A 21274-nucleotide genomic window follows, 5' to 3' on the forward strand; every position below is an offset into this window, starting at 1 on the left:
CAAGAAAGAGACAATTGTGATATCATGGGAGGAAGTTTATTGAAGAATTTTGCAATGCTGGCCATTTATAAATATTAAAGAAAAAAAGTGAAAATGTCACTTTCTAGCGCCGCCTCGTAGAAATAAGGACCTGGTCCATTACTTTACCGAGGAGCTGCTGATTCAGCTCAGGCTTCAGCAAGTTTTAGGTACTGTAACAGTTACAGTCAGTACCTGGCTTTTTCTTATTTTTTCTATGAAAAAAATATGATACATAATGTAATATATGTGGAGATTTGGTACTTTGAGTGTAGATTCTATAATACATGAGTGTGTGTGTAATATTATTAAATACTTAAATAATAATAATAATATTAAAACTGAAATGAAACTGATGGCTTTTTGAAGAAAACGGCCAGTAATAGTAATAATTAGTTGTACAGGTATTTAGGTAGATCGGCTGTTTTTTTACGTTACGGACACCTCGTGAAAAAAGAGGGAGTAGTAGCGAATCGTGAACAAAAAATATTGTGCGTTTTACAGCAGATAAGCTTTTGACGTTTCCGTTTTTGCAGAAAGAGAAAAGGAGAAAGGGAGTTCTTGAAATTGAAGAGAGTTCCACCAGTAGTCGTTGAATTTCGCGCTCGTTGAAGTCGATTCTTTGGGACTTTTAAAAAATATGTTGAAATTTGAGTGTTTCCGTTGATGTTTCCGTTTGTTGAAAAGTTTGTTTTAGCCGATTAGTCGCGGTAGAATCGTGCGCGAGTTGGTTGCCGCCGCCCGCGGCGAGCGCGTCGAGGAGGAATTCGTCGTTGCGGCGCTGTTCGAGGTGCGCGCCGGAGTGGCGTGTCGGGAACTGCTCGCGTCTGTTCGAGGAAGTCGTCGACGGAGCCAAGTATGGCGCAACGCCTAGAAAGAAAAGTTCGATTCAGAAAAACTAGTGTCTTTTTACCTGTCCAGGCGTCATTCTCTCCTGCGGATCCCATGCCAGACACCTTCTCAAAAAGTCGATGAAGAGGGAGTCATCGCATCCTTTGAGCGCTGTGGCCCAATCCTTCGATCCTGGCGGTCCTCGTTGCTTTCCTCGCTTGCTTCGACCTCCGTTGAGAACTACTGTTCCATCGGGCATCGTCGTCTGAGTACAGTAACGCGGGTGGCCACGGGAAGAGATGAAGTTTTTCGCTCTTTTCGCGGTTTCGATCATTCGCTGTTTTAAAATTAGTGAAGAAGAAAAGGGTTGAAAGCGTTACCTTTGGCGGCATTCCCAAGAGTTCAATCATGCACGCCAGCTGATCTCCTTCATCATCTCCGGGCAGCAACGGGTAGCCAGTTAGCAATTCAGCCAGAATGCAGCCTAAAAGCTTGATTTCCAAAAACAGGAGAAAGAATAAACTACCGAAGCTCCACATGTCGATGGCGGTTGAATACTCAGCGCCGAGAATCACTTCTGGCGCCCTGTAAAAACGAGACTGAATATAGGTGTAGATCTTTTTCTTCTCATAGCACGACGAGCCAAAATCGATAACCTGAAAGTAAAGGGTAATAAAGAAATGAGATGTCTTTTGATACCTTCAATCCTGATCTGCCTTGCTGCTTGAGCAAGATATTTTCCGGCTTGAGATCGCAATGAATAATTTTGTTTCTTGAGAGAACTTCGAGGCATTGGAGAATCGAGTGAGCGAATTTACGCACCAGTTGTAAGCTAAAGCCCTGAACAGATCTGTTGGAAAAGAGAACTTGATTGAAGAAAAATAAACGCACCTGAAATCGATTCTTTTTAATGAGTTCGTAGAGGTTCATGGAAAGCAGCTCGAAGGTCATGCACACGTGGTTTCGGAAGCAGAAGCTCTCGAGCATATGCACGAGGTTCATGTTATTATCGCGATCCTTAATTATTCAGGTAAGGGAAAAAGAAGACGGGTTCAAATACCTGTCTTCGGAGAGCCTCGAGGATGGTGATTTCTTCCTGCGCCTGGCGATGGAAGCGTTTTTCGTTGCGCACGATTTTCAGGGCCACGTGACTTTGCGTCTTGTGGTCGAAGGCTTTTATTACTTGGCCGAACGAACCCTTTCCTAATATAAGAAGTAAATGAGTGATTTAGTTTTTTCTTATTTAGGAAGACCTAATTTAGGTCAAGAAAGAGTTGTGCCATACTATTATATTAATAAATTCTGAAGTTTTGCCTCCTTGACAATTTTGACTTACCAATAACTTTGATGATTTCGTATCTATACGCAATATGATCATGTGCGACGAGCATATAGCTGCCTTGTTCGTCGTCATATCCATCGTTGTTATTCGCGTTACTGTGGCTGGAGGGCGTCTTCTTGCGCGCTCCCTGGCCGACGAAGTAGACATTTGGGTAGTTGTAGATTTCGTGGTGCTCGAAGTTCGTCAGCTTGTGCATAAAGTTCTTCAGCGCTTGGTCGGGCGTCATCGCCTGCCCTTCCTTCGACGACTGAGATGATGGGTTGGCTGCAGCACGATTCTGTAAGAAACAGGGTGAAGACATGGAGGAGAGGGGGAACCTTACCATGTGAGAAGCTGATGAATGCACCTGGGAGTTGGAATTGGCTCTGGTTGGAATGCGTCGCGAGTCGCCTCGTGCTTCGTACATTTTGCTTATTGGAGGTAGTTGTTTATTGTGGCCATTCTGAAGTTAGCTTTAGATACTCTGATTTCTTTATCAAAAGCAGGATTCCTACTCAGGCAAAAAATCTTATTAGTGGAATTTCTGTGTAATAAGTTAGTTCTTAGTCAATTCATTTTTTCAGACAGGTGCTTTTTTGAGGGTTTTATTTTGTCGCTAGAAATACAATCATGCGACCAGTAAGTATCATGCTCACTTTTAAGTATCAGGCAAGTCATGGGAGTGACTGCATGAATTACGGTAGTGCTACAGTACTTAACGAGTTCTTCTCGTCTCTAAAAGGTTCAATCTTTCGACCCGAAAAGAATTCTTGCCGATTTTTCGAGCCGAGTGCTTGAGTTTTTGTCTCGAAAGATCAATTGTGCGTCACAAGTCAACAACTTTTTTGAGTCAAAAAAGCATACAGTAATAGTGTCATACACATCGAAAAAAAATGTTTCATCCTTTTTTTGTTCATTACCCATTAGTTAACCCAGCGGTTAGAAGTTTTTGAAAGTTGTTTGAATTAAATATTTTCCTTAAAAATTTCGGTAATTAAAAAGTAAGCAAAAAATCGATAAAAAATTGGAGCAGAGGGGTCTTAAAACTGACAGGCGGTCTTCTGATCACCAATTTTCGATTTATTATTTAGCAGCCATCTGTTACTGTTCTCCTCAATCAGTTCGTGAATAGTTAATCATATTACTATTATCCTTCGTACTGTAACTCAGTGACTATTACTGCGAAACTAATTGAGCTGAAACAGGCCTACTGTAAAATTGAAGGTTCTTTTTAATTGGCAGTTTTTACGTCAGCAAGTTCAAAATGGGGAAAAAGGGGTGAAAAAACTGTAATAAGAAATTACCTGATGAGTGTGATACGACTGATCTCTGTAGTTGTGATGGGAATTGTGGGAGTATTGAGCGCCGCTGTGGAAGGAATTCGAGAATTCTGGCTTTGGCGGGACGTACTGCGGTAAACTCGTTGTTGATTTCATGCAGCGATTTGCTCTACTGTCAGAAGTATTCACCTTCGCGACGATTGAGTAGTCAGCACGTCAAACTGAATAGAAGAGAGTAGAACACGGTGATTCGCGGCGCCTTGTCAATCTACGCGAAAATCAACATCCTTAACTTCAATCACGACTTCAACCAAATCTTTTAGCCGAACAACAAAATCGCCGATAGGATGGGCTTCTAGAAACATTCCCGTTTTTGAAACTTCATCGAAATCATTTGAAAAGAGGACCGAGTCTTCCAGTTTTCAAAGGCAGGCATTTATTATTTAAAAAGGGCCGAAAAAGAACGTCAAATTAAAGAAAAGGTTGAAAGGCTTAATTGGATGGGCCAGTTCGGGAGAAATTTTAATTTTCAAATGAACTTATTGAAGATTGTGTGAATCGAATACTAAGGATCTGAGCTCGGCAACCTGTGTAGAAAACCTGAGTCAGGGTCTAAAAGAGGATGAATGAAAAGCGGCTTCGTTATAAAAAAGCCGCTTCTCATTCAAGGTGTTTTGGGCACTGACTCAGGTTTACTACACAGGTTGCCGAACTCAGCTTTTTTGATCGAAACCGCAAGTGTCTTTTGGATTGGAAGGAAAAACTCACCTTGTTTAACATTCTCTCTTTTGCATGAAAATTTCTTCGAATGAGTCGATGCGAGTCTTCGTTGATTTCTTCTGCGAAAAAAGAAAGTTCGATTTCTTTCAATTTGCCTGGCTGATTATTTTTCCTTATCTCAGTCTGAAAAGAAAAGCCGTTTTTATTTTAGAAAAAGGAGCAGCTAGCTTCTGCAAGAAAAGAGAGAAGGAGTGTTCGCTTTCAGAAATAGTTCGATTCCGATTATTCCACAGGGACCTTCCATCTCACCCATGCGCCTCTCACCTCACATGCCCATCCCTTTTTTCTTATGAAGCAGACGGGCAGCGTATTATTGCCAATGGGCGCACGTGGCTTTCGATTTAATAATAGGGCGAGTCTAATAAAATTTTTAATCCCCGAAAAAGTTATAAACATTTCTTCGAACTTCAATGGAGCCACCCGAAAGTTGAACTCGGCAACCTGTGAAGAAAACCTGAGTCAGGGTCAGAGAAATCTTCAATGAAGAGCCTCAGACCCTGACTCAAGTTTTCAACGCAGTTTCCCGAGTCCAGAGATCATCATTGTCGATTTTTGAGATTTTGACCAATTAGCGCCAGAATCGAAAAAAATTGACAATCTTGAGCCCTATTTCCGAAATTGGACCAATAATGTCGACAAGGCACCATCTTGGGAAGTGAGAATGTAGCCCTAACCTCAAACAGGAACAGATCATAGCGACAATTTCCTGAAAAGGCCATTGAAACGTTTTTTTCTATTATTTGATTCCCAGAAAAGCGTCAACTGACCCAATAAAATTTGGAAAATACTCGGAATTCTATAGTCTTTAATTTTCAGTGAAAGGCCAGGATTAACGAGTTCAAAGAATCAATTAATCGCATTTAATGACAGCGAATAGTGTTTTTACTGCGGAAGGAATTCGAAAATCAATAGCTAATAATAATTATATTTTTTGATGATTATTATCATTTTGGATGAAAAAGAGGCACTTACAGTTTGATTTCTGAGTTTTTCTGATTTTTCTTTTTTATTTCTCTTAATTTTTTCCTTCGAAATAAGCTTTGAAGCAATTAAAATCAGGAAAAAGTTTTCAAAAGTAGTATCACGTGGTTGCTGAAAATGCGGAATTGCATCGATTTTCGCCTTTGCTTTTTCGGCGAAAAGAGAGCCACGTGCTCTATCTTTTTGAGATGATAAAGCGGATTTTTTCTGCGAAATTCTTTTGTTTCCCGCGGCGGAAAACAGTTGTTATCCAAGAAATTATCCCTTTTGTTATTCCTCGAAAATCTGCCTCTCTCTCTCTCTGTCTCTTGACTTTCCGCTCTAGCTCAGGAAATCATAAAAAATCTTGAGAAACAAGAATCTTACGCTTTCTCTTTCGCCTTTGAAAAAGTTAACGATATAAATGTAGAGGAAAAAATAATGGACAGAGAGAAATAGAGGAGAGCCTCGTAAAACAGATACAATTGTACAATTACGCGAAACTGTAAATTTAGGCTCGGCAGCCTGTGTAAAATAACCTGAGTCATGGTTCTGAAAAATCGCAAATTAAAGCCGTGCAAGACGGTAAATTTAACCAAACCGCTTGGCTTTTATCTCAATTTTTTTTTCAAACCTTGACTCAGGTTTTCTACACAGGATTCTGACTCAGAATTTCTGAGCCAATCAGTATGATATCTAAAGAAATATGACTGAAATTTAAATGACCGACGGGCCCGTTTTTAACTGTCATTTTCATCAATAATAATTGGAAATTATAATTAATTATTCGAAGGATATTGAACTCTAGTCTTGAGTTCATTAAATGAACCGCGGCTAAAGAGAAAGAGAGATTGTAGGAGATTTCGGAGAAGCCGAAAATCAATGATGATTTGGGGCAATTGGCGAAATTAATCATGGATTAGCAAGACTAGTGTCTCGATGACAAGACTGGGTTAACCGGAGATCAATTTTGCCGGCAGGAAAATCATGAATCAGGATTTAATTTTCGCTACTCAGCCTTTTTTTTCATCAATTTCAAAGGGACTTTTCTCTATTTTTTCTTTCCTTCTTACTGTCTGCTTTTCTTTTCTCTCTGAAACTATTTTGGAGTGAGGCTGTACTTGCCACATTTCCGGCAGCCTTGAGGAAGAGAAGACTGTAGTTAAATTGCTCATAATTAATTTGATGTGGAAAGTAGAGTTACCGAAATGCCGTATTCTAAATATTTAGAAAGAGTTGACCCGGGGCTGATAGTTGCTAAGGAGATCCGTTCGCCAAGCTGCGCGTATCCGTGGAATATCTATTATTTATCGATTCTCCGTTCTGATTTTCTCTATTTTCTAGCTCTTGGAAATCGTCGAAAATCGAATCGAGAAAGCGACAAATCGCCAAAATCTCAGGGCGGCGGGGTATTTTATTTATGCAGCTTCGAGAAAAAAAGCTGGAATTGATTTGCTAGATTGAAATTGAAGGGAGTGGTAAATTAGCCACAACGAGCTCCTCAAATGAGCCCAGATCAATCAAAATCATCAACTTCAAGTTTCGCTCGTTTTTCTTCTCTCTTTTGGAGTCTTTTCAAAAACAAGCGGGAAGAAATTCAACCCACTTGAACTTGATTGTTGGCCACGCAGGAATCAAGTTCAAAGTCCGAAAGGGACTGAAAGCGGCGATTATCAGCTGCGGGTAGTCATACCTAGCTACTCATAGCTTTAATCACGGAAAAATTTTGAAAACCCAATTTTGTCAAATTCGAAAAAAAATGTGTCAAGTCTCTTTCTGAGCTCGGCGACCTGAGTAGAATTCCTGACTCAGATTCTGAAAGGTATTCTACACAGGTTGCCAAGTACAGGTTTTTCAATCGCAGAATAACTCTATTTTCTTTCGAAAAAAAGGAACGAATTAATTTTTCTTTTCGACAAAACAGATTAAAATTTTACCTTAGATCTTTTTTTCTTATAGTAAGTCTTCAGAAGGCTCTGATTATTATGTTTCTTTCTTTTTTTTCGAAAAATGCACAAATCAGCTAGCCATGAGAAGATTGTTGAAAATTAAGATGTACTAAAATTGAGCGCTTGCGGTTTACGACTAACCAACTCATTAGCCTTTTTGGGCCACGGCCAGGGGCGTCCTTATTCTGATTTCTTATTCAAAGAAGATTAGGCTTTTTGGTCCAGTGAATATGGAACAGGGCTTTTTGGTAGGAAGGGGATGAGGGCGAATTTGACCGTTTCTCTTGGAATCTCTTTCTCTTCTGAAGAATCGTCGATAAATCTCTGTATCAGCAATCCCTGTGACGATAAACTCTTATCCGAAATGGTCAATTTGCCCTTGAGCAAAGTCAGTATTGTGTGCCTGAGGCTGTGGCCCGTGCCCGCAAAGGCGTGGGCGTCAACCCAATTATATTATTTTCTAATGCGCGTTGTTGTGTGTGCCCAAAAAAGGCCCGCTGCTGTCACTCTCTTCTGAGTCCTCCTGTTAGCGAAAAGCGAGAAAGCTTCATATTTTGGATTTTGACACGCAGGAAAAGATTAGTTTCGATAATCCGCCGTGAGATGGCGCTAAACTTCGGCTGCTTTAGGAAAAATCAATTTTACTTATTAGTTATGACCTAATAATTGCCATAAATAGAAAGAGAAGAGAAAGCATTTGAAAGAACATAAATATATATATTTTGTTTCTTCAGGAACTAGTTCTTGGTCGTGCACAGACTGTGTACTGTTGAAAATTGCAATTGGAGTACTACAGTAGCGAAGTACAGTAATCAGGAGAGAAAGAGGCAACTGTTTTCATAATTAAATTACAGCCGGAAAATGAGATTTGAAAGATAAAATAGGGTAGCCCCATTTTAACGGTAAATTACTTCGGAAGGTCACCACCTTAATGGATCTCACATCCCTCAAAAGGCCCCCTTTTTAACAGGTTTTCAGGGATGTTACATAACAAATTTTCAGAAAATCCGTTAAAAAGGGGCCCTTCAAAAAGTCCGTCAAGATCAAGACCCTCAAAAATATTTTCCCGTTAAAGTGGGGACCCCCTTTTTGAGCAAGAAATTTTTAGAATTGTAATTTGTACTTTGAGTCAGAATTAAAGCGGAAATGGAGGGGTTAATAATCTCGATCATACAAGTCAATAAATCGTAAAAGTTAAAAAGATTGGTGGGCAAATATTTGAGCTTCTGTCTTGCTACTGGTTGATAAACAGAAAAAGTTGCAAACTGTTTATATCGAAAATATTGGATTTGGGAGTTATGCGCTAAGAATGACCTGAAAATACCGAATAAAATGCTTGAAATCATAACTGGAAGAAAAAGCTGAAAAGAATTCATGATTCTAGTATAATCTCGAATAATAATAAGACAAAAAGATATTGCAGCGAGTCGCGGAGAACAGAATATTCGTTTGTTTGAATTTTTGAAAATAAAACAAGAATAGATTTTTCAGAAAATTTTGAAAAGTTTTTTCTGAAGACATAGAAGAAAACTGAAGACACTTTTAGTTGGGTCTCGACAAATTCAATATTTGAAAGAGAGAAGCGAAACTTTTTTTTGGAAACGAAAAATAAGAAGAAGATAAGGCTATTTTTTTGTTAGTGTTGTATTTTTTAGCATCGTTTGTACACTAGTTTGGGTTTTAACTTTGAAGAGAAGTGCGGATTCAATAAAGTTTTAAATAAAAAATAAGCATAATAATATATATCTCTAGGTTGATTGCTCATTATCAGCTTTTAACATACAGGGCAGCATTACAGTAAGTTTCGTAAGAAAAAGGTTGATAAGAGAATCTTCGTTTTTGACTTTTCGGTGGTAGAGAATTGGAAATAAGTTAGGAAAAGAATCTGGTTACTCGAGGCCAGGCACGGTCATGTTTCGGAAGGACCATTTTTGAGCTTCCATGCTTCCATCACACCTCTCCATTCGAGGCTAAAAAGAGGCATATTCTAGTGCTGCCTTATTGATCGAGGTTACCTCGTTAGCTGATCTGGCAATAGGTTTGGTAAGGCACTGTTTTGAATTTGTATGGATGAGTTGGTTCGTCTGAAAACAGAAATTTACAAAAAATCGAGAAAAAAGATTGATGAACAAACCTTGATGTTGTATTCCCAGTATTGATTGCCCTTCTGATGGTGGCACTTGACCATCATGACGGGCCCCTTCGAGTTGGCGACATCAAGACAAAGGTCATCAATACGGATCTCGTTATCCATTGTGAACGAGAAGACCTAAATCAAACCCAATTATTTCCCCTGTCGAATGTCGGCTCCGCTTTTCAGCTCTACTGTACCTGGTTTCCCCCTTGTCCGTGACATTGATAACAGCCGACTTTTTGGTTTTCTTTGCGGCCCATCGTGTCAAGACAAACATTTGCGGCTGTGTTTTTGATTTCTCCAAGAACCTTGTATCTAAAAAACGAAAGTTGTAACGACCAAGAAAGCATAGAACCAACCTTCTGGGAATCTGGGCATCAGGATAGACATTATCAAGATACCACTGGAATGATTTGCACTGGAGGTTGTTTCGGAGTACTTTTCGATCAGATACGTCGCCATACTCGTGTTTCATTACAGTAGGATTCACAATGTAGAAGAATTTCTTGTAATCGTCCATCCACACCTCGGCTAGAAGAGAAAAATAAGAATCAAGAGGAAAGAAAAGAATTACCAAGGCGGCGGTTGTTTTTGTTGATGATTTGCGAAGTTCCTCCAGGAAAAGTATACGGCGTTGCTTTTCGGAAAACGTGACCCACGTGACTGCAGGTGGCGATGAGAACAGTTCCACCGCACATCCAGATTCGAAACGACATTTCTAAGTTTTCTCCTCCCCAGATATCCATTCCTGAAGGAAATAAGAGCTTCGCCCGGGGAAAAAGATCTTACCGGAGTCATATGAACCAATTTCATAAAAGTAGCTCCTGTCGATTGAAAACAAGCCTCCAGCCATTGTCGGTGTTCTCATGGGAAGAGATCTATCTCCTCCTCGTCTGTCTACTTCTCTCTGTGGAACTGGGTACCATCTAAACAAGAGAAATTTACGATGGAATCGAGATAATCGGCAGACCTGAAGTTCAGTTTCCAATTGAAGCCTCCATAAGTCAAATCGGAACCAGTCAAAAACTCGAACGTTTCATCCGAAATCACATCGATAATCGGGCAAATCACATTCGTTCGATCCTTCTTGATTTCATACAACAACGGCTCAAGCCAACCAGGACTGGCTTCGATATGCGCGTCGAGGAAAGTAAGAACTTCTCCTTTTGCAATCTTCGCTCCTTCAAGACGCGCTCGGATGAGGCCCTCGCGGTGTTTTTGTCTGATGATTTGGATAGGCACGGGCAGATCTTTCACGTAATTGTCCAGCTGCGCGCCAAGGAAGTCTTTTTCACTGAAGATCAATCGGTAATAATTCTGATCAAAGATTATTAGCTGAGATTTTTCGGGAAACAGCTGCTTCCCTAGAATTTCGGGTATAAATAGAACTCAAAACAGCATTAGACTCAAACTGCTAACAAAATGAAGCTTTAATGAATAAGAAGTAACAATAAAGAGATTATTTATCTTTTTACTGCTATGTTTTATTGATGGTATGAGTTAAAATAAAAAAGAAACGACGCCAAATTCTCTATTCTCAATTAAATTCGCGATGAAAAAATACCTTGCATCGTCGACCATGATAATTTCTTCGAGCATTTCCCTTGGCGATCTATTGATGACAGAATGAATCGACCTCAGCAGGGTAGACCATGCTTCGTTGTGGAAGACGAAAATGATGGAAGTCTTAGGAAGCGCTCCGAGATCCGTGTAGTCGTGTTTTTTGCAGCCAGACATTCGAACATCTAACAATCAGCTTTGAATTTAAAAAAATGAGAGGGGCTACCTTTGAGAGTTCTGTTGACGGAAATCATGTTACTGGCCATGAGATTGAATTGATTTTCTTTGAACATTTGTTTCGACTCTTTTTCTTTATCTTTTGGAATTTTTACAGCGGCACCCATTTCGCCAGGGCCCTTGCCAGGAATATGCTTCGCCACAGCTGAAAGATAAAAATGTAAAAAACGATGTCTACTAGACTAAAAGTTCCACCAATTTTTCTTTCACCAAAATCATAAAAAGCAGCTACCACCAAATTTAATCTCCACCAAATCTACAAAACTTGCAATTTTAAATTTTCCACAAATTTTCATTTTCGAAAAGTTGAAAGTCGAAATTTTCGAAGCGTTTTTTAAATTTCTTGCGAGAAATTTTTTTTAAAAGAAATAGAAAAAATCACTACCTTCTGTTTTATTCTTTTTGAGTTTTTTCTTTTTCTTACTACTCTTAGTGCTTTCACTTGTGGCCGCTTTTTTGGTGGTTTTCTTAATAGCCTCGGCATTGAGGTCGACTTTGGGGTTAAACTTTCCCTTCGCGATTTTCCCGTCTGATAAGAGTTTTTCAGTGGGGAGATTTTCTCCTTCATCCGCCTCGGGAGCGTCAGTTTTTTCAAGCCCGAAGGGGTCTTGCGGGTCAAAGGCCTCATCCTCATCCGTACCGTCGTTAACTTTGTTGAGGCCATCGCCGATGATGTCGCTCAAGCCGCGCTGGGCAGGCTCGTCCCCTCCGCCTCTTCCGGGGTTCAAGTCCGATCCTCGCTCGTCCAAGTTGATAGAAGGCGTCTGGCACCAGAGCTCCGCGCCCCAGTAGAAAAATGTGATCCAGAAAAGAGAAGTCACTGAAACGCCCCGTTTCTTCGTTGTTTTCAAAATGAGTTACTTACAAATTATGACTCTCACGGATCCAGCACGCCGCCTTAGTATCATCTCATTTGTTCTGAAAGATTGATTATTGGGGAAGGATTTTTGATAATTATTGAATTTGAAATTATGATTCTGAACGGTTTGAAATTGCAGGATTTGAAGAAGATCGGTAGAACAGTTGAATGATGAGCAGTGAAAAACGGACAGCGTTAAAAATTTGTCACGACTGTCACGAAAGTCCAGAGAAATTTGTCACGAGATTCATCTTCCGTGGTTTTCCTCCGAAGACAGAATCGTGACATTCTTTCGTGACTTCGAATCTTATCGAAGTTCGATAATTTTTGAAGATGTCACGAAAGAATGTAACGACTCGGATTTTGGAGGAAAAATGACAAGAATGACTTTCGTGACAATTTTTCGAACTTTTCGTCACGACTGGAGTATTTTCTATTTTCGTGACAATCGTGACAAAATCTCATTGTCCGGGGTGAAAACGCAGTATAAAGAAGTTCTGAACAGATTGATATTTAACTTGTTACTTTTTGAAATCTTAGAGCAAATCGGAATCAGGCTTTTTCCGGTAAAAAGCTCGATTGAAATCGATCGCTTCCAAATCAAGTGTTTCACAGTTCGCAGATCAAAGTCAGGGTCGAGCAGCGTCTCGTTGCACAAAATTTCAATGTTCTGATTTGCCATCTAAATTTTCTCTCTTTTCCCGCTCTAGTGCGCTTTTTTCTTGATACCTTTGTGAGCTCATCCTCAGTCGCTTCTTTGATCCTTTCATTTTCGATTGCGTTGATTTTCTCGAAAACGTGCTTCGCTACTTTTCTTATCTGAAGCATGTCGCCCGCCGTGAGCTTGTCCTAATTTGAGATGTAAGCGGTTTTGATAATGATTATTATAATTTTCAAAAGATAAATTTTGAAAAGTCCTTTTTTCAACTCAATATTCCTTTTATTTGTTACTAATGCACGACTAGCCGTTTGCGGCTTGGAGCATACACAGAAAGAAGCCGCGCAAAGTGCGGCTTTTATATTTTTTTTCTCGAAGCCGCAAGCGGCTTCTCGTATCTAAGTAAGAACTAAAGAGAAAAATGAATTGAAAAAACGACTTTTCAAAAATTTTTTCGTCCAAAAAATCGTAAAAATCCGGCTGTGAATTTCAATATTTCTCGTTTTGTTTCTCTCTTTTTTCACAAGGTCTATTTTACCCGTCTCTGGCTTTGTTATATTACATGCATTGAGCGGCTTGGACAGCAATAAAGCAAAAAAGGAGCTTTCATAAATAATAGGTTATTTCGACGAATATTTAAAATGCCTTTAGGTGATGGGATGATTCTCAGTCAGCGATTGCGGCGCGCTACCGGACCGCGCCGCATTTTTAGCAGATTAAATGTCACCGTGCAGAAAAAACCGGCGGCAGAACAATTTGACCGGCGAATTTGCAGTTTTGAAAATAGGACCGGAAATATGAACGCCGCGCGAAATTTACCGTAAAGGGGATCTGCGCTCAGCAGCCTGAGTCAGGGTTACGCCTTTGTTCAAAAAAGCCGCAATGCGGCTATTATAAAATATCTTTCAAGACCCTGACTCAGATTTCGGCGAGTACACCCAAGCGTTTTTTTTCCTCTTTTTTCCGCAAAAAAATAATATTGAAACAATGTTTCGAAAGCACTATCTGTATCTGTAAATGACTGAATTTCAAATGAGCTACCATTTCGATGCAACCAGATTTGAAACGATAATGCACCGAAAATCAATTATTTTAGCATCCCAGACCTTTTTCAGCGTCGGTAGCGGCCGTTTGATATTGGCAATCATGGGCTGCAAGCAGAATTGAACTAGAATTAGTCTGACACCGTTTCAACAAGAAGAAAATGAAAAGGAACCTTTGACGCAATTGTTATTTGGTGTTTTGAGGACTCCATCTTTGACCCACTGAGGAATATTCTCACTCAAGGTCTTCGCAATATTCTCTTGTCCGATCTAAAAACAAAAACGCTAGAATTCTCGCTTCTCCAAACTCCCAAACCATGTTCCAAACAACTCGGCATTTCCCAGCGCCATTCGATTCATGAATCAGGATCGGGGTATCTTTTGGAAGGCAGATTCCCTTTTGAAGGATCTTTTTCATGATTGCATGGTCGTTTTCCAGCTCGTCTTTTAGATCATCGCGGAAGCATTCTGTGTCTGTTTTCGAGCCAGTCTCGGAGCCGGCGAGCGATTCTGGACGCGAGTGAGCTGATTCTAGTGCTTTTTGAAGATTGCTCCAGTTCTGGAAGACGGAGACGAGCATAAATCGACCTAAGAGCAAATTAAAAGGTGAACATGGACATTCATGTAGCTTTAGTGGGGGTCCTTAAAATCGAAAAAAGCATCGAGTAATGTACCTAAATTGACGCGTGAATTCTGGTTCCCTTCGAAAAAGTCAAAGTCCAAATCGACATGTTTCGTCGCAACTTGTCCTTGGAAGCAATCATTCTCTTCGAGAACTAAAAACTCGGTTCAGAACTAAACTTAGCTAAGAAAGTGATGATTCAGCTAGTTACTACGCTTTATCATTTTCCAAATTCTACGCTTGAATAATTGTCTTTTTACATAAAAAATCATCGAAGCGAAAATGAACCGAACCCTATTTGGAGAAATCCACACTTGAGATCGACACTGAACCAGCTTGGAACATAAAGCGTTTGTTTGTAACTTTCGATGACCTTTGCGAAATCCGTCGTTTTTCCAAGCTTCTTGACTACTTTTCCCAAAAGTACATCGTAGAGAGACACGTTGTTTTCCGAGTTTTTCGTGAGGATGTATCTTCTGTTCGGCAGGACCTTGTGGTCGATGATAGGAGGAACGCTTTTGATGGAGACTTCAGGATTTGAAGAATAAGGAGCGGCAAGTTCTGCATCTGTCTTTCTTGCCAAGCGTTCTGGAGTCACTTGATTGTCAGGAGCCAGACGCCATTTGGAAATACAAGTCGTAGTGCTCGTCCAAAGCGTCTTTTCCTTCTGATCCAGGCAGAGGGAAAGGATCGGAGCCGTTTCTCGCCCGACGCAGTAATTAATATCCGGCTCAATCAGGAAATCGCCGTTACATCCAGGGATCCGAGATTTTGTCGTCTGGACGATCGCCCACTTTTCAGGCGCGATTTGAGTTATCGCGCAGGAGCTAAAATTCTGATCGCGCGCTCAAATGCGCAGCGTTTAGGCGCGATGGCAAAAACTCGCTCTCTCGGAGATGGGGCGATGAATTTCGATCGCGCAGCCCTATCAGGCCGACAAGAAATACTCGCGCGCTCAAATGGGCAGCGTTCAAGCGCGATGGTATAAAATCGCTCTCTCGGCGAGGGGGCGATGACTTTCGATCGCGCAGCCCTATGACGCCGATAAATAATACTCACACGCTTCAAAAGGGTCGAAAATCTACCGAGCGGGAGTGCGATGGTGGCGCTTGGTTTCAATTTTGCCGACCTAGTCGGCGCACGAATCAAATGATCAGCGTGAGATTGCTGACTTAGTTGACCGATTTTTTTGAAAATTCAATTATTGGATGTCACATTGTTAACACTTAAATTCGACTAAGTTGTCCATCTCCTCATAAGAGAGCCCAAAAACAAAATGTAAATTTGTACTGACCTCCCGGAACGTTGCCTACAAATAAGTCGTGCTAATCGCTGACATTGGCGCTTGGCACCGGAAATATCCGTGAAATCTGGCTATTTTTTCAAAAGAAAAATTTTTACAGTAATTGGATTCTAATGTTAGGCCAATTTATGACTGAAAAATATCCTTTCATTGGTTTTTGAACATGTAGATTTCGAAAATTTCATAAAAATTATATTGAATATATCAAAATCTCCTTATAAATGCTTTTTTCTTCTTCAAATTTTGGCTAAACATCACGCACCATTGTTTAATCGTGTAGCTTACTCCAAAATGACAGTGATTTATCGATTATCAAGGGGTCCCCCCATGTTGAAATTTTCATGGGCGAAAATATAATGTCGCGCGCAGCCAGGGTGACCGAAAATAAGTTATCGCGCTCTTGGGCCCACCGCGATGAATAATCATCGCTCCTGAAGCGCGAGGGCGCAGGGAAACTATCGGCATATTTTTGACTAATCCAGCCCGCCGATGGGAATTTTTCGCACTGCGCGCCTAGCAGCGAAAATGATTATCGCGCGCTGAAGAGAAGCGCTAGGTGCGCGATCGTCCAGACGACAAAATCTCGGATCCCTGGTTACATCAGCTTGCCTGCCGCCAGCGTACATCCATCGAAAGTGCTCGTCTGTTTCTAGTGCCCAAATTCCATGCTCAGAAAGCTGAAAAACTCGAATCACCCGCTGTTCGCCAATTGACCAAAGTCGAACGGTTCCGTCCGAACTGGCGGAAACGCATTGAGTTCCATCGCGACTCAGTTTTACGGCTCTGATGTTGTCCTTGTGGCCTCTGAGCTTCATGAGCTTTTCTTGTGTTCTTGGGTCCCATAAGCGGATCAGCTTTTCAGTTCCCCCAGCGACGACTAAATTTGCTTGAGGATCCGTGTCGACGCAGTAGATCGAGTTCGTCGCCCCGTGAAGATTCATACAAGTAACTTCGCTATTATCCACCGTTAGCGTGGCGATCGCATTTACATCCCACAAGTAAATTTGATCATCAAACCCAGCCGAGACGAGTTTATTCGTTTCAGGAGCATATGCCAGCGAGGAGACATAATCTTTATGCGTCCGAATCGTGCTCATGCAGTACGCTTTCGTCGAGTTCCACACTTTGAGACTTTGATCGGAGGAAGCTGAAATCAGAAGTTCTCCGTTGTTCGAGACGACCAAATCGTTGACCCAATCGGAGTGGTGTTCCATCGCATAACTTTCGTTGAGATTTTTTGGGTCCCATTTTCGAATGACTGAATCGCGCCCTCCAGTGAACACCGATCCGAATTTCTTGCAAATCTTTTGTTGGGTAATCATCAATGATCTTTTAGCTATTTTTCTGTATGTTTCTCCCATTCCTTTATACAGTTGACCCCGCCGCGATGAACAGACGCGTTCCCATCACGAATTTGGAAGGAGACATTTGTGCGATGGCCGCCTTGAGTCCGACTCAACGTCATCTAAAACTCAAAAATGAAATAACTAAAAAATTGGGTGTATTAATCTGAATGGCCAGAAATGTGGACTCGCACCTTCAAGTCCTCCTGCTCGTTTTGGACGGTGACAGGCTTAATCAGAAGGCTGGGTATATGTATCGGACTTAGGGAGAGGGAAAGTGAGCATTAGCGCAGGCTTCATCTTTTGCGCCAGTTTTGCTCAGCAGAGCTCAGTCGGGAAACGAGCTATTCGTGCGCGCATAACTCGCTTGATTACAGACAGTTCTCCGTCGCCTCCTTGCTGTAACTCCTCAAAAGAGAGACCGAGCCTAACATGGGTAAAATAGAATAATCCACACCCCCTTCCCACTCATTTTCGCCCGAAACGCAGATGGCGATGGACAAAAAAGTCCCATCTCGACGGTTATATACTATTTCAGAGAAAAATACAACAACCCAGCAACAATCCAACTCTACCGCAACTGAGTATACCAAAAGAAGTCTAAGGGGGAGCCTTAGCAGACAAGTAAGCTTTTATCAATCAATCAAGATTATTTGCGTTTTACTAACTTGAACCTTCAGGCTCCTCTTTCAAGAACTAGGCATCGCAGATGTGGGATCAAAAATAGAACCAGAGGAAGGTTTCCTAAAATAACAAATATATCAAAAATAAGCACAAGAAAACTTGAAAAGAATTTGTCACTGTTTTCAAAGTATTCGAAGATTTACCGTCCGACGATGACCTGGAAAAATACAAGCAGCTGTTTATTCAGCAGCAGGAAAAAGGATTCATCGACCGGGCAGGGCTTTCTCTGATTTTGGAAAAGATGGGGAGGCCAATGTCACACGCGGAGATGCGCCATCTTATCAATTCCATGGATAGCCGACGAATAGGTTTGCATAAATAAGAATATCCAGTTCAATTGAGTTCGATTCTACTTTAAAAGATTTTGTATAAATTTCGTTAATTTCGTTATTTTTAGACTTTTCGGACTTTTTGTCGATTTTAACCACGGACCAGGTAAAATAAGAGGATCATTTTTTAATCCTGTTTTTGCTTCTTTCAGGTTCGCGCTGATGAGATGGAATCCATTTTCTCAGAGTTTGACAAGGACAATAATGGGGAGATCTCGTTTGAAGGTTTGTAATTATTTAGTCAGCGGAGATGATTACAATCCTTTCAGAGCTTAAATTAGTAATGAAGGAGGTTGATGAGAGTTTGTCAGATGCTGATATCAAAGGAAAGTGAGTTGCAATACAGTATTCGTCGGATAGCAGTTACAATAGCTCGCGAAAAAAGATATGATGAAAGAAGTGGATCTGAATCAAAATGGCTGTGTAGGAAATTGGATTTCTAGCGCTCTGCGATCAGTTTTGACACTTTTAATTTCGGGTGTTAAAAATCCACTGATCAGATTTCAAGTCATTTTCGGCAATTACCCGTACTGCTTCTGAAACGCTAAGTTCGATGGCGGGCCGTTACATCGCTTCAAATCAAATAGGAATCGCGCATTCTCTCTCATCTCTTTTCCTCTTCATTAAAGTATTATCTCTATAACTATCACTTTCACGGTGAATCAGATCGATGGCCATTTTTATTTTGACAGGAAGATCCGTGAATTAGGCCGCTGCTTGTCCCCGAGGCTAAAGCACACGAGCAGAGTACGCGAGCGGATCTCTCGAGGAGATACAGTCAACTTAGAAGTGCCAGACGTTCGAAACGCCGACTTTGCGCCCACGAAAAAGAGCACCCCGCCGGTACTCATGAAAAAATCAATCATTCATTTAGCACAAATAACTCTCTTTCGCACATTTTTGAGCAAAGATTGATGAAATTCAGGCGCCGAGAAGCTCAGTTACGAAGAAGAATTGAGAAAAACAGAATGTTTTTTTATGAAAAATAAAACTTTGTTTATTAAAAAAATAATAACAAGACTTCTAAGAAGCGAAAAATGAAGATTCAGAAAAGTTTTTTCTTTATAAAGTCGGGTATTTTCTGTAGTATTCTGCAATCGCCCGTGCTAGGTTCTCACCAAGCTCGCTAAAAAACGATTCTTATATTAAAATTGAGCAAAAGTACCAGTATGCTTTCTGTGTGTACGGAACGCTTCTCAAATCTTTCTGGTAGTTGTAAAAGGAGACCTCCAAAGTGTAGCTCTTGGGGAAAAGCCCTCGTAGGACTCTTCTAGCCGTTCCAGATTTCACTGCGTCTTTGTTGAAATTCGTTTTTGACAGCGAAAAGTCTTCTGCAAACGCTGAGAAAATCTTCGGAAAGGCCTTTTTTCAGTTGAAAATGTAAAAATCATCGAATTTAATCGAATTTCCGTTAACTTGAAATGAAGCAACTGTGCCTGTTGCTCACTTTGTTGATCCTCAGAGACGACATTTCCATACATAAACGCGCCGGTCGCCAAGGAATGCGCGTGAATGTCAAAGCAGAAGTCAACAGGATGTTCCTTTTCAAGCCCAATTAGAAACGCTTTGACTGCATGTAGCCCAGGCTGCGCCCAAGGATTCGTATCCCGCCAGTGGCGATTCAAATCTACACTTTTTCAACGAAAAGTTCGCGTTTTTAGACTTACCAAAACCCATCAACGAGCATCTATAGTTTCCGAGCGCGACACCGTCCGGATTTAACATGGGGATTATCTTGAAGGTAACTTGATCGCGCAAGTACTCAACAAAGATAACAACAAATAAGCAACAAAAATAAGACAAAAGTTTATACCAAAAACAAGTTGTTGAGTTATCTTTCCTTTGCGATATTACATTCTTCAGAGGTGATAAAGTCTAAAAATCCATCCATAATGAAGCTCGCTGGACTTTCTCCAGGATGAACTCGGGCCATCACGACTATGTGTCGTTCTCCAGAGCCGATGGTTAGTAGGTCTATGTTTCTTTCTACCTGGATCATCAACAAGTCGGTAATATATAAATCAAGATTTCTTGAACCAGTTCCTTTTCTGAAGAGTGTGCGCTAGAACTCGCCGATCGACAAGACTTGACGGCAGTGATTGAATCTTACTCTGCATGCGAGCATAATCGTAAGGAAAGCAATACGCGAATTCGTAGCGCTCATCAACGTCGAATTTGAAGGTGAAGGAAAGGATGTATCCGCCGCTTTCGCCCTTCCAGTAGTAGCACTGAGACTGAGAAAGGCGCGTCCAATTGACTCGCGAAGTTGAGCGAACTACTGGGCCCATTCCTTCGCGATACAGGGATCTTCCCTAATCAATGGAGTGAGAAAAATGTTGGTGCTGTAAATGGACCTTTGAGAAATTGACGATATGGAAGATACAAGTCTGTCCAACTTTCGCATTCGTGACCGAGTAATGAAACCAAAGCCGATATTTCTGGTTGCAGGTGTCCACGCGAATGTACAGATCGTATTCGTTGTTTCCACAGTACTCTACTTTCCCGAGATTTCCTGATTCAAAGTCCGCATCGAAAATCAAGTGTCCCGGGCTAGTCGGAAGCTCTTCTTCTTCCGGCGGCTTGATGGTCTGGTGTTTTACGTTTCCGATCACGTCCATTTTTGCTTTTCAACTCGACATTTTCTGAAAAATTCGACATTGAAGACTGGTAATTGAATGAAGAATTGTCCTGGTTTTTGCAGTTTTAGAAAAATTTAACGCCATCAGTTCCGATGAGCTCAGCCTTTCGCTCTTTTTGCAAGAGCTTGAGCGCGATTATGATGATTTCTTCGGGTACATTTTGGAAGATTTCGCCGCCTGAAAAATGTCTGAAAACAAAATTCTTTTCTCGATTTTCTTACTGATTTCTTCGCCTTGCGAGAGCTCGAAAATCGTGCAGACTTGATTTATATGTCCAGACATCTGTGCCCAATTATAAAGTGCCGCCGCGAGCGAGGAGAAAGTCTGCGAAGAAAGGAGACATTTACTCTTTGATTTGTCTTTCCAAATTGCGTTGCCCTTTTGTACAAGTTGCGAGAAAACAGCCTCGACGAGCTCTATACTCGCTTGGCGCTCGATCTTCGAATTTGTGAATAGAACACTTCGGCGAATTTCGGAAAGGTCGATTGTTGAAGTGCTTGTTTTTCTACTGTGTTCTATTACTTAATAAAGAATACTTAGAGACCTCCTTCTTGGGAACAAGACTCACCTAGGGATGACCAAGCATCAAGCTGTTTTTTCCTCGTCTCCTCATTTTTCTGAAGCGTGTAAAAGGGAGGAAAACTCACTTGCCACGCCTGGCCCGACATTTCTCTCTACACCTCTAGAATGAATCTGCTGCGTCAATCGGTTTTTGCGAAGAATA

The 21274-nt window shown here is 41.0% G+C and overlaps 5 protein-coding genes across 5 annotated transcripts; all 5 read right to left on the reverse strand.

Moving 5' to 3' along the window:
- Positions 1-22: 22 nt before the first annotated feature.
- LOC145698532 (dual specificity tyrosine-phosphorylation-regulated kinase 2-like) lies at positions 23-4356 on the reverse strand. Its single transcript, XM_081775736.1, has 11 exons — positions 4219-4356; positions 3475-3671; positions 2514-2633; positions 2186-2468; positions 1910-2052; positions 1741-1866; positions 1549-1689; positions 1376-1505; positions 1230-1333; positions 932-1186; positions 23-888 (listed from the first exon to the last, which is right to left on the reverse strand). The coding sequence occupies exons 2-11, from the start codon at positions 3604-3606 to the stop codon at positions 712-714; spliced, it is 1611 nt and encodes a 536-aa protein (XP_081631862.1). The 5' UTR covers positions 3607-3671; positions 4219-4356; the 3' UTR covers positions 23-711.
- A 4154-nt stretch (positions 4357-8510) lies between these two features.
- Positions 8511-11991, reverse strand: LOC145698529 (polypeptide N-acetylgalactosaminyltransferase 13-like). The gene is made up of 12 exons (XM_081775731.1): positions 11936-11991; positions 11711-11890; positions 11060-11215; positions 10838-11018; positions 10244-10567; positions 10063-10199; positions 9848-10021; positions 9633-9804; positions 9471-9588; positions 9274-9408; positions 9155-9223; positions 8511-9109 (listed from the first exon to the last, which is right to left on the reverse strand). The coding sequence occupies exons 1-12, from the start codon at positions 11976-11978 to the stop codon at positions 9029-9031; spliced, it is 1770 nt and encodes a 589-aa protein (XP_081631857.1). The 5' UTR covers positions 11979-11991; the 3' UTR covers positions 8511-9028.
- A 39-nt stretch (positions 11992-12030) lies between these two features.
- Positions 12031-17031, reverse strand: LOC145697976 (WD repeat-containing protein 48-like). Its single transcript, XM_081775182.1, has 9 exons — positions 16929-17031; positions 16043-16869; positions 14547-15098; positions 14305-14406; positions 13947-14218; positions 13804-13900; positions 13694-13755; positions 12659-12778; positions 12031-12611 (listed from the first exon to the last, which is right to left on the reverse strand). Exons 1-9 carry the CDS (start codon positions 17018-17020, stop codon positions 12363-12365), a joined length of 2373 nt encoding a protein of 790 aa, XP_081631308.1. The 5' UTR covers positions 17021-17031; the 3' UTR covers positions 12031-12362.
- A 1866-nt stretch (positions 17032-18897) lies between these two features.
- LOC145697977 (cytosolic carboxypeptidase 6-like) lies at positions 18898-20550 on the reverse strand. The gene is made up of 7 exons (XM_081775184.1): positions 20266-20550; positions 19957-20223; positions 19763-19901; positions 19579-19680; positions 19348-19538; positions 19077-19273; positions 18898-19037 (listed from the first exon to the last, which is right to left on the reverse strand). Exons 1-7 carry the CDS (start codon positions 20527-20529, stop codon positions 18974-18976), a joined length of 1224 nt encoding a protein of 407 aa, XP_081631310.1. The 5' UTR covers positions 20530-20550; the 3' UTR covers positions 18898-18973.
- A 32-nt stretch (positions 20551-20582) lies between these two features.
- On the reverse strand, positions 20583-21265 carry LOC145700214 (vacuolar protein-sorting-associated protein 25-like). Its single transcript, XM_081777470.1, has 3 exons — positions 21119-21265; positions 20772-21071; positions 20583-20727 (listed from the first exon to the last, which is right to left on the reverse strand). Exons 1-3 carry the CDS (start codon positions 21216-21218, stop codon positions 20615-20617), a joined length of 513 nt encoding a protein of 170 aa, XP_081633596.1. The 5' UTR covers positions 21219-21265; the 3' UTR covers positions 20583-20614.
- Between the last annotated feature and the right edge of the window lie 9 nt (positions 21266-21274).

This window comes from Oikopleura dioica, chromosome 2 (genome assembly GCF_907165135.1).
Source record: "Oikopleura dioica chromosome 2, OKI2018_I68_1.0, whole genome shotgun sequence".
Lineage (NCBI taxonomy): Eukaryota > Metazoa > Chordata > Appendicularia > Copelata > Oikopleuridae > Oikopleura > Oikopleura dioica.

Coding starts and splice junctions, on each gene's coding strand:
- LOC145698532 (XM_081775736.1), bottom strand. CDS start 3,606: ATGAAATCAACAACGAGTTTACCGCAGTACGTCCCGCCAAAGCCAGAA. Junction 1,867..1,909: donor TCGAGGCTCTCCGAAGACAG/GTATTTGAACCC, acceptor TGAATAATTAAG/GATCGCGATAATAACATGAA. Junction 889..931: donor AGAGAATGACGCCTGGACAG/GTAAAAAGACAC, acceptor TTTTCTTTCTAG/GCGTTGCGCCATACTTGGCT.
- LOC145698529 (XM_081775731.1), bottom strand. CDS start 11,978: ATGATACTAAGGCGGCGTGCTGGATCCGTGAGAGTCATAATTT. Junction 11,216..11,710: donor CCTCAACAAAGTTAACGACG/GTACGGATGAGG, acceptor TTTATCTTTCAG/CTGTGGCGAAGCATATTCCT. Junction 10,022..10,062: donor AATTGGTTCATATGACTCCG/GTAAGATCTTTT, acceptor TATTTCCTTCAG/GAATGGATATCTGGGGAGGA.
- LOC145697976 (XM_081775182.1), bottom strand. CDS start 17,020: ATGACGTTGAGTCGGACTCAAGGCGGCCATCGCACAAATGTCTCCTTC. Junction 15,099..16,042: donor AGTGCGAAAAATTCCCATCG/GCGGGCTGGATT, acceptor TGCGCATTTGAG/CGCGCGATCAGAATTTTAGC. Junction 14,407..14,546: donor GTGTGGATTTCTCCAAATAG/GGTTCGGTTCAT, acceptor CCGAGTTTTTAG/TTCTCGAAGAGAATGATTGC.
- LOC145697977 (XM_081775184.1), bottom strand. CDS start 20,529: ATGGACGTGATCGGAAACGTAAAACACCAGACCATCAAGCCGCCGGAA. Junction 20,224..20,265: donor ATATCGTCAATTTCTCAAAG/GTCCATTTACAG, acceptor TCCATTGATTAG/GGAAGATCCCTGTATCGCGA. Junction 19,681..19,762: donor TATCACCTCTGAAGAATGTA/ATATCGCAAAGG, acceptor TTGTTGTTATCT/TTGTTGAGTACTTGCGCGAT.
- LOC145700214 (XM_081777470.1), bottom strand. CDS start 21,218: ATGTCGGGCCAGGCGTGGCAAGTGAGTTTTCCTCCCTTTTACACGCTT. Junction 21,072..21,118: donor TGATGCTTGGTCATCCCTAG/GTGAGTCTTGTT, acceptor TTCTTTATTAAG/TAATAGAACACAGTAGAAAA. Junction 20,728..20,771: donor CTCGCAAGGCGAAGAAATCA/GTAAGAAAATCG, acceptor GACATTTTTCAG/GCGGCGAAATCTTCCAAAAT.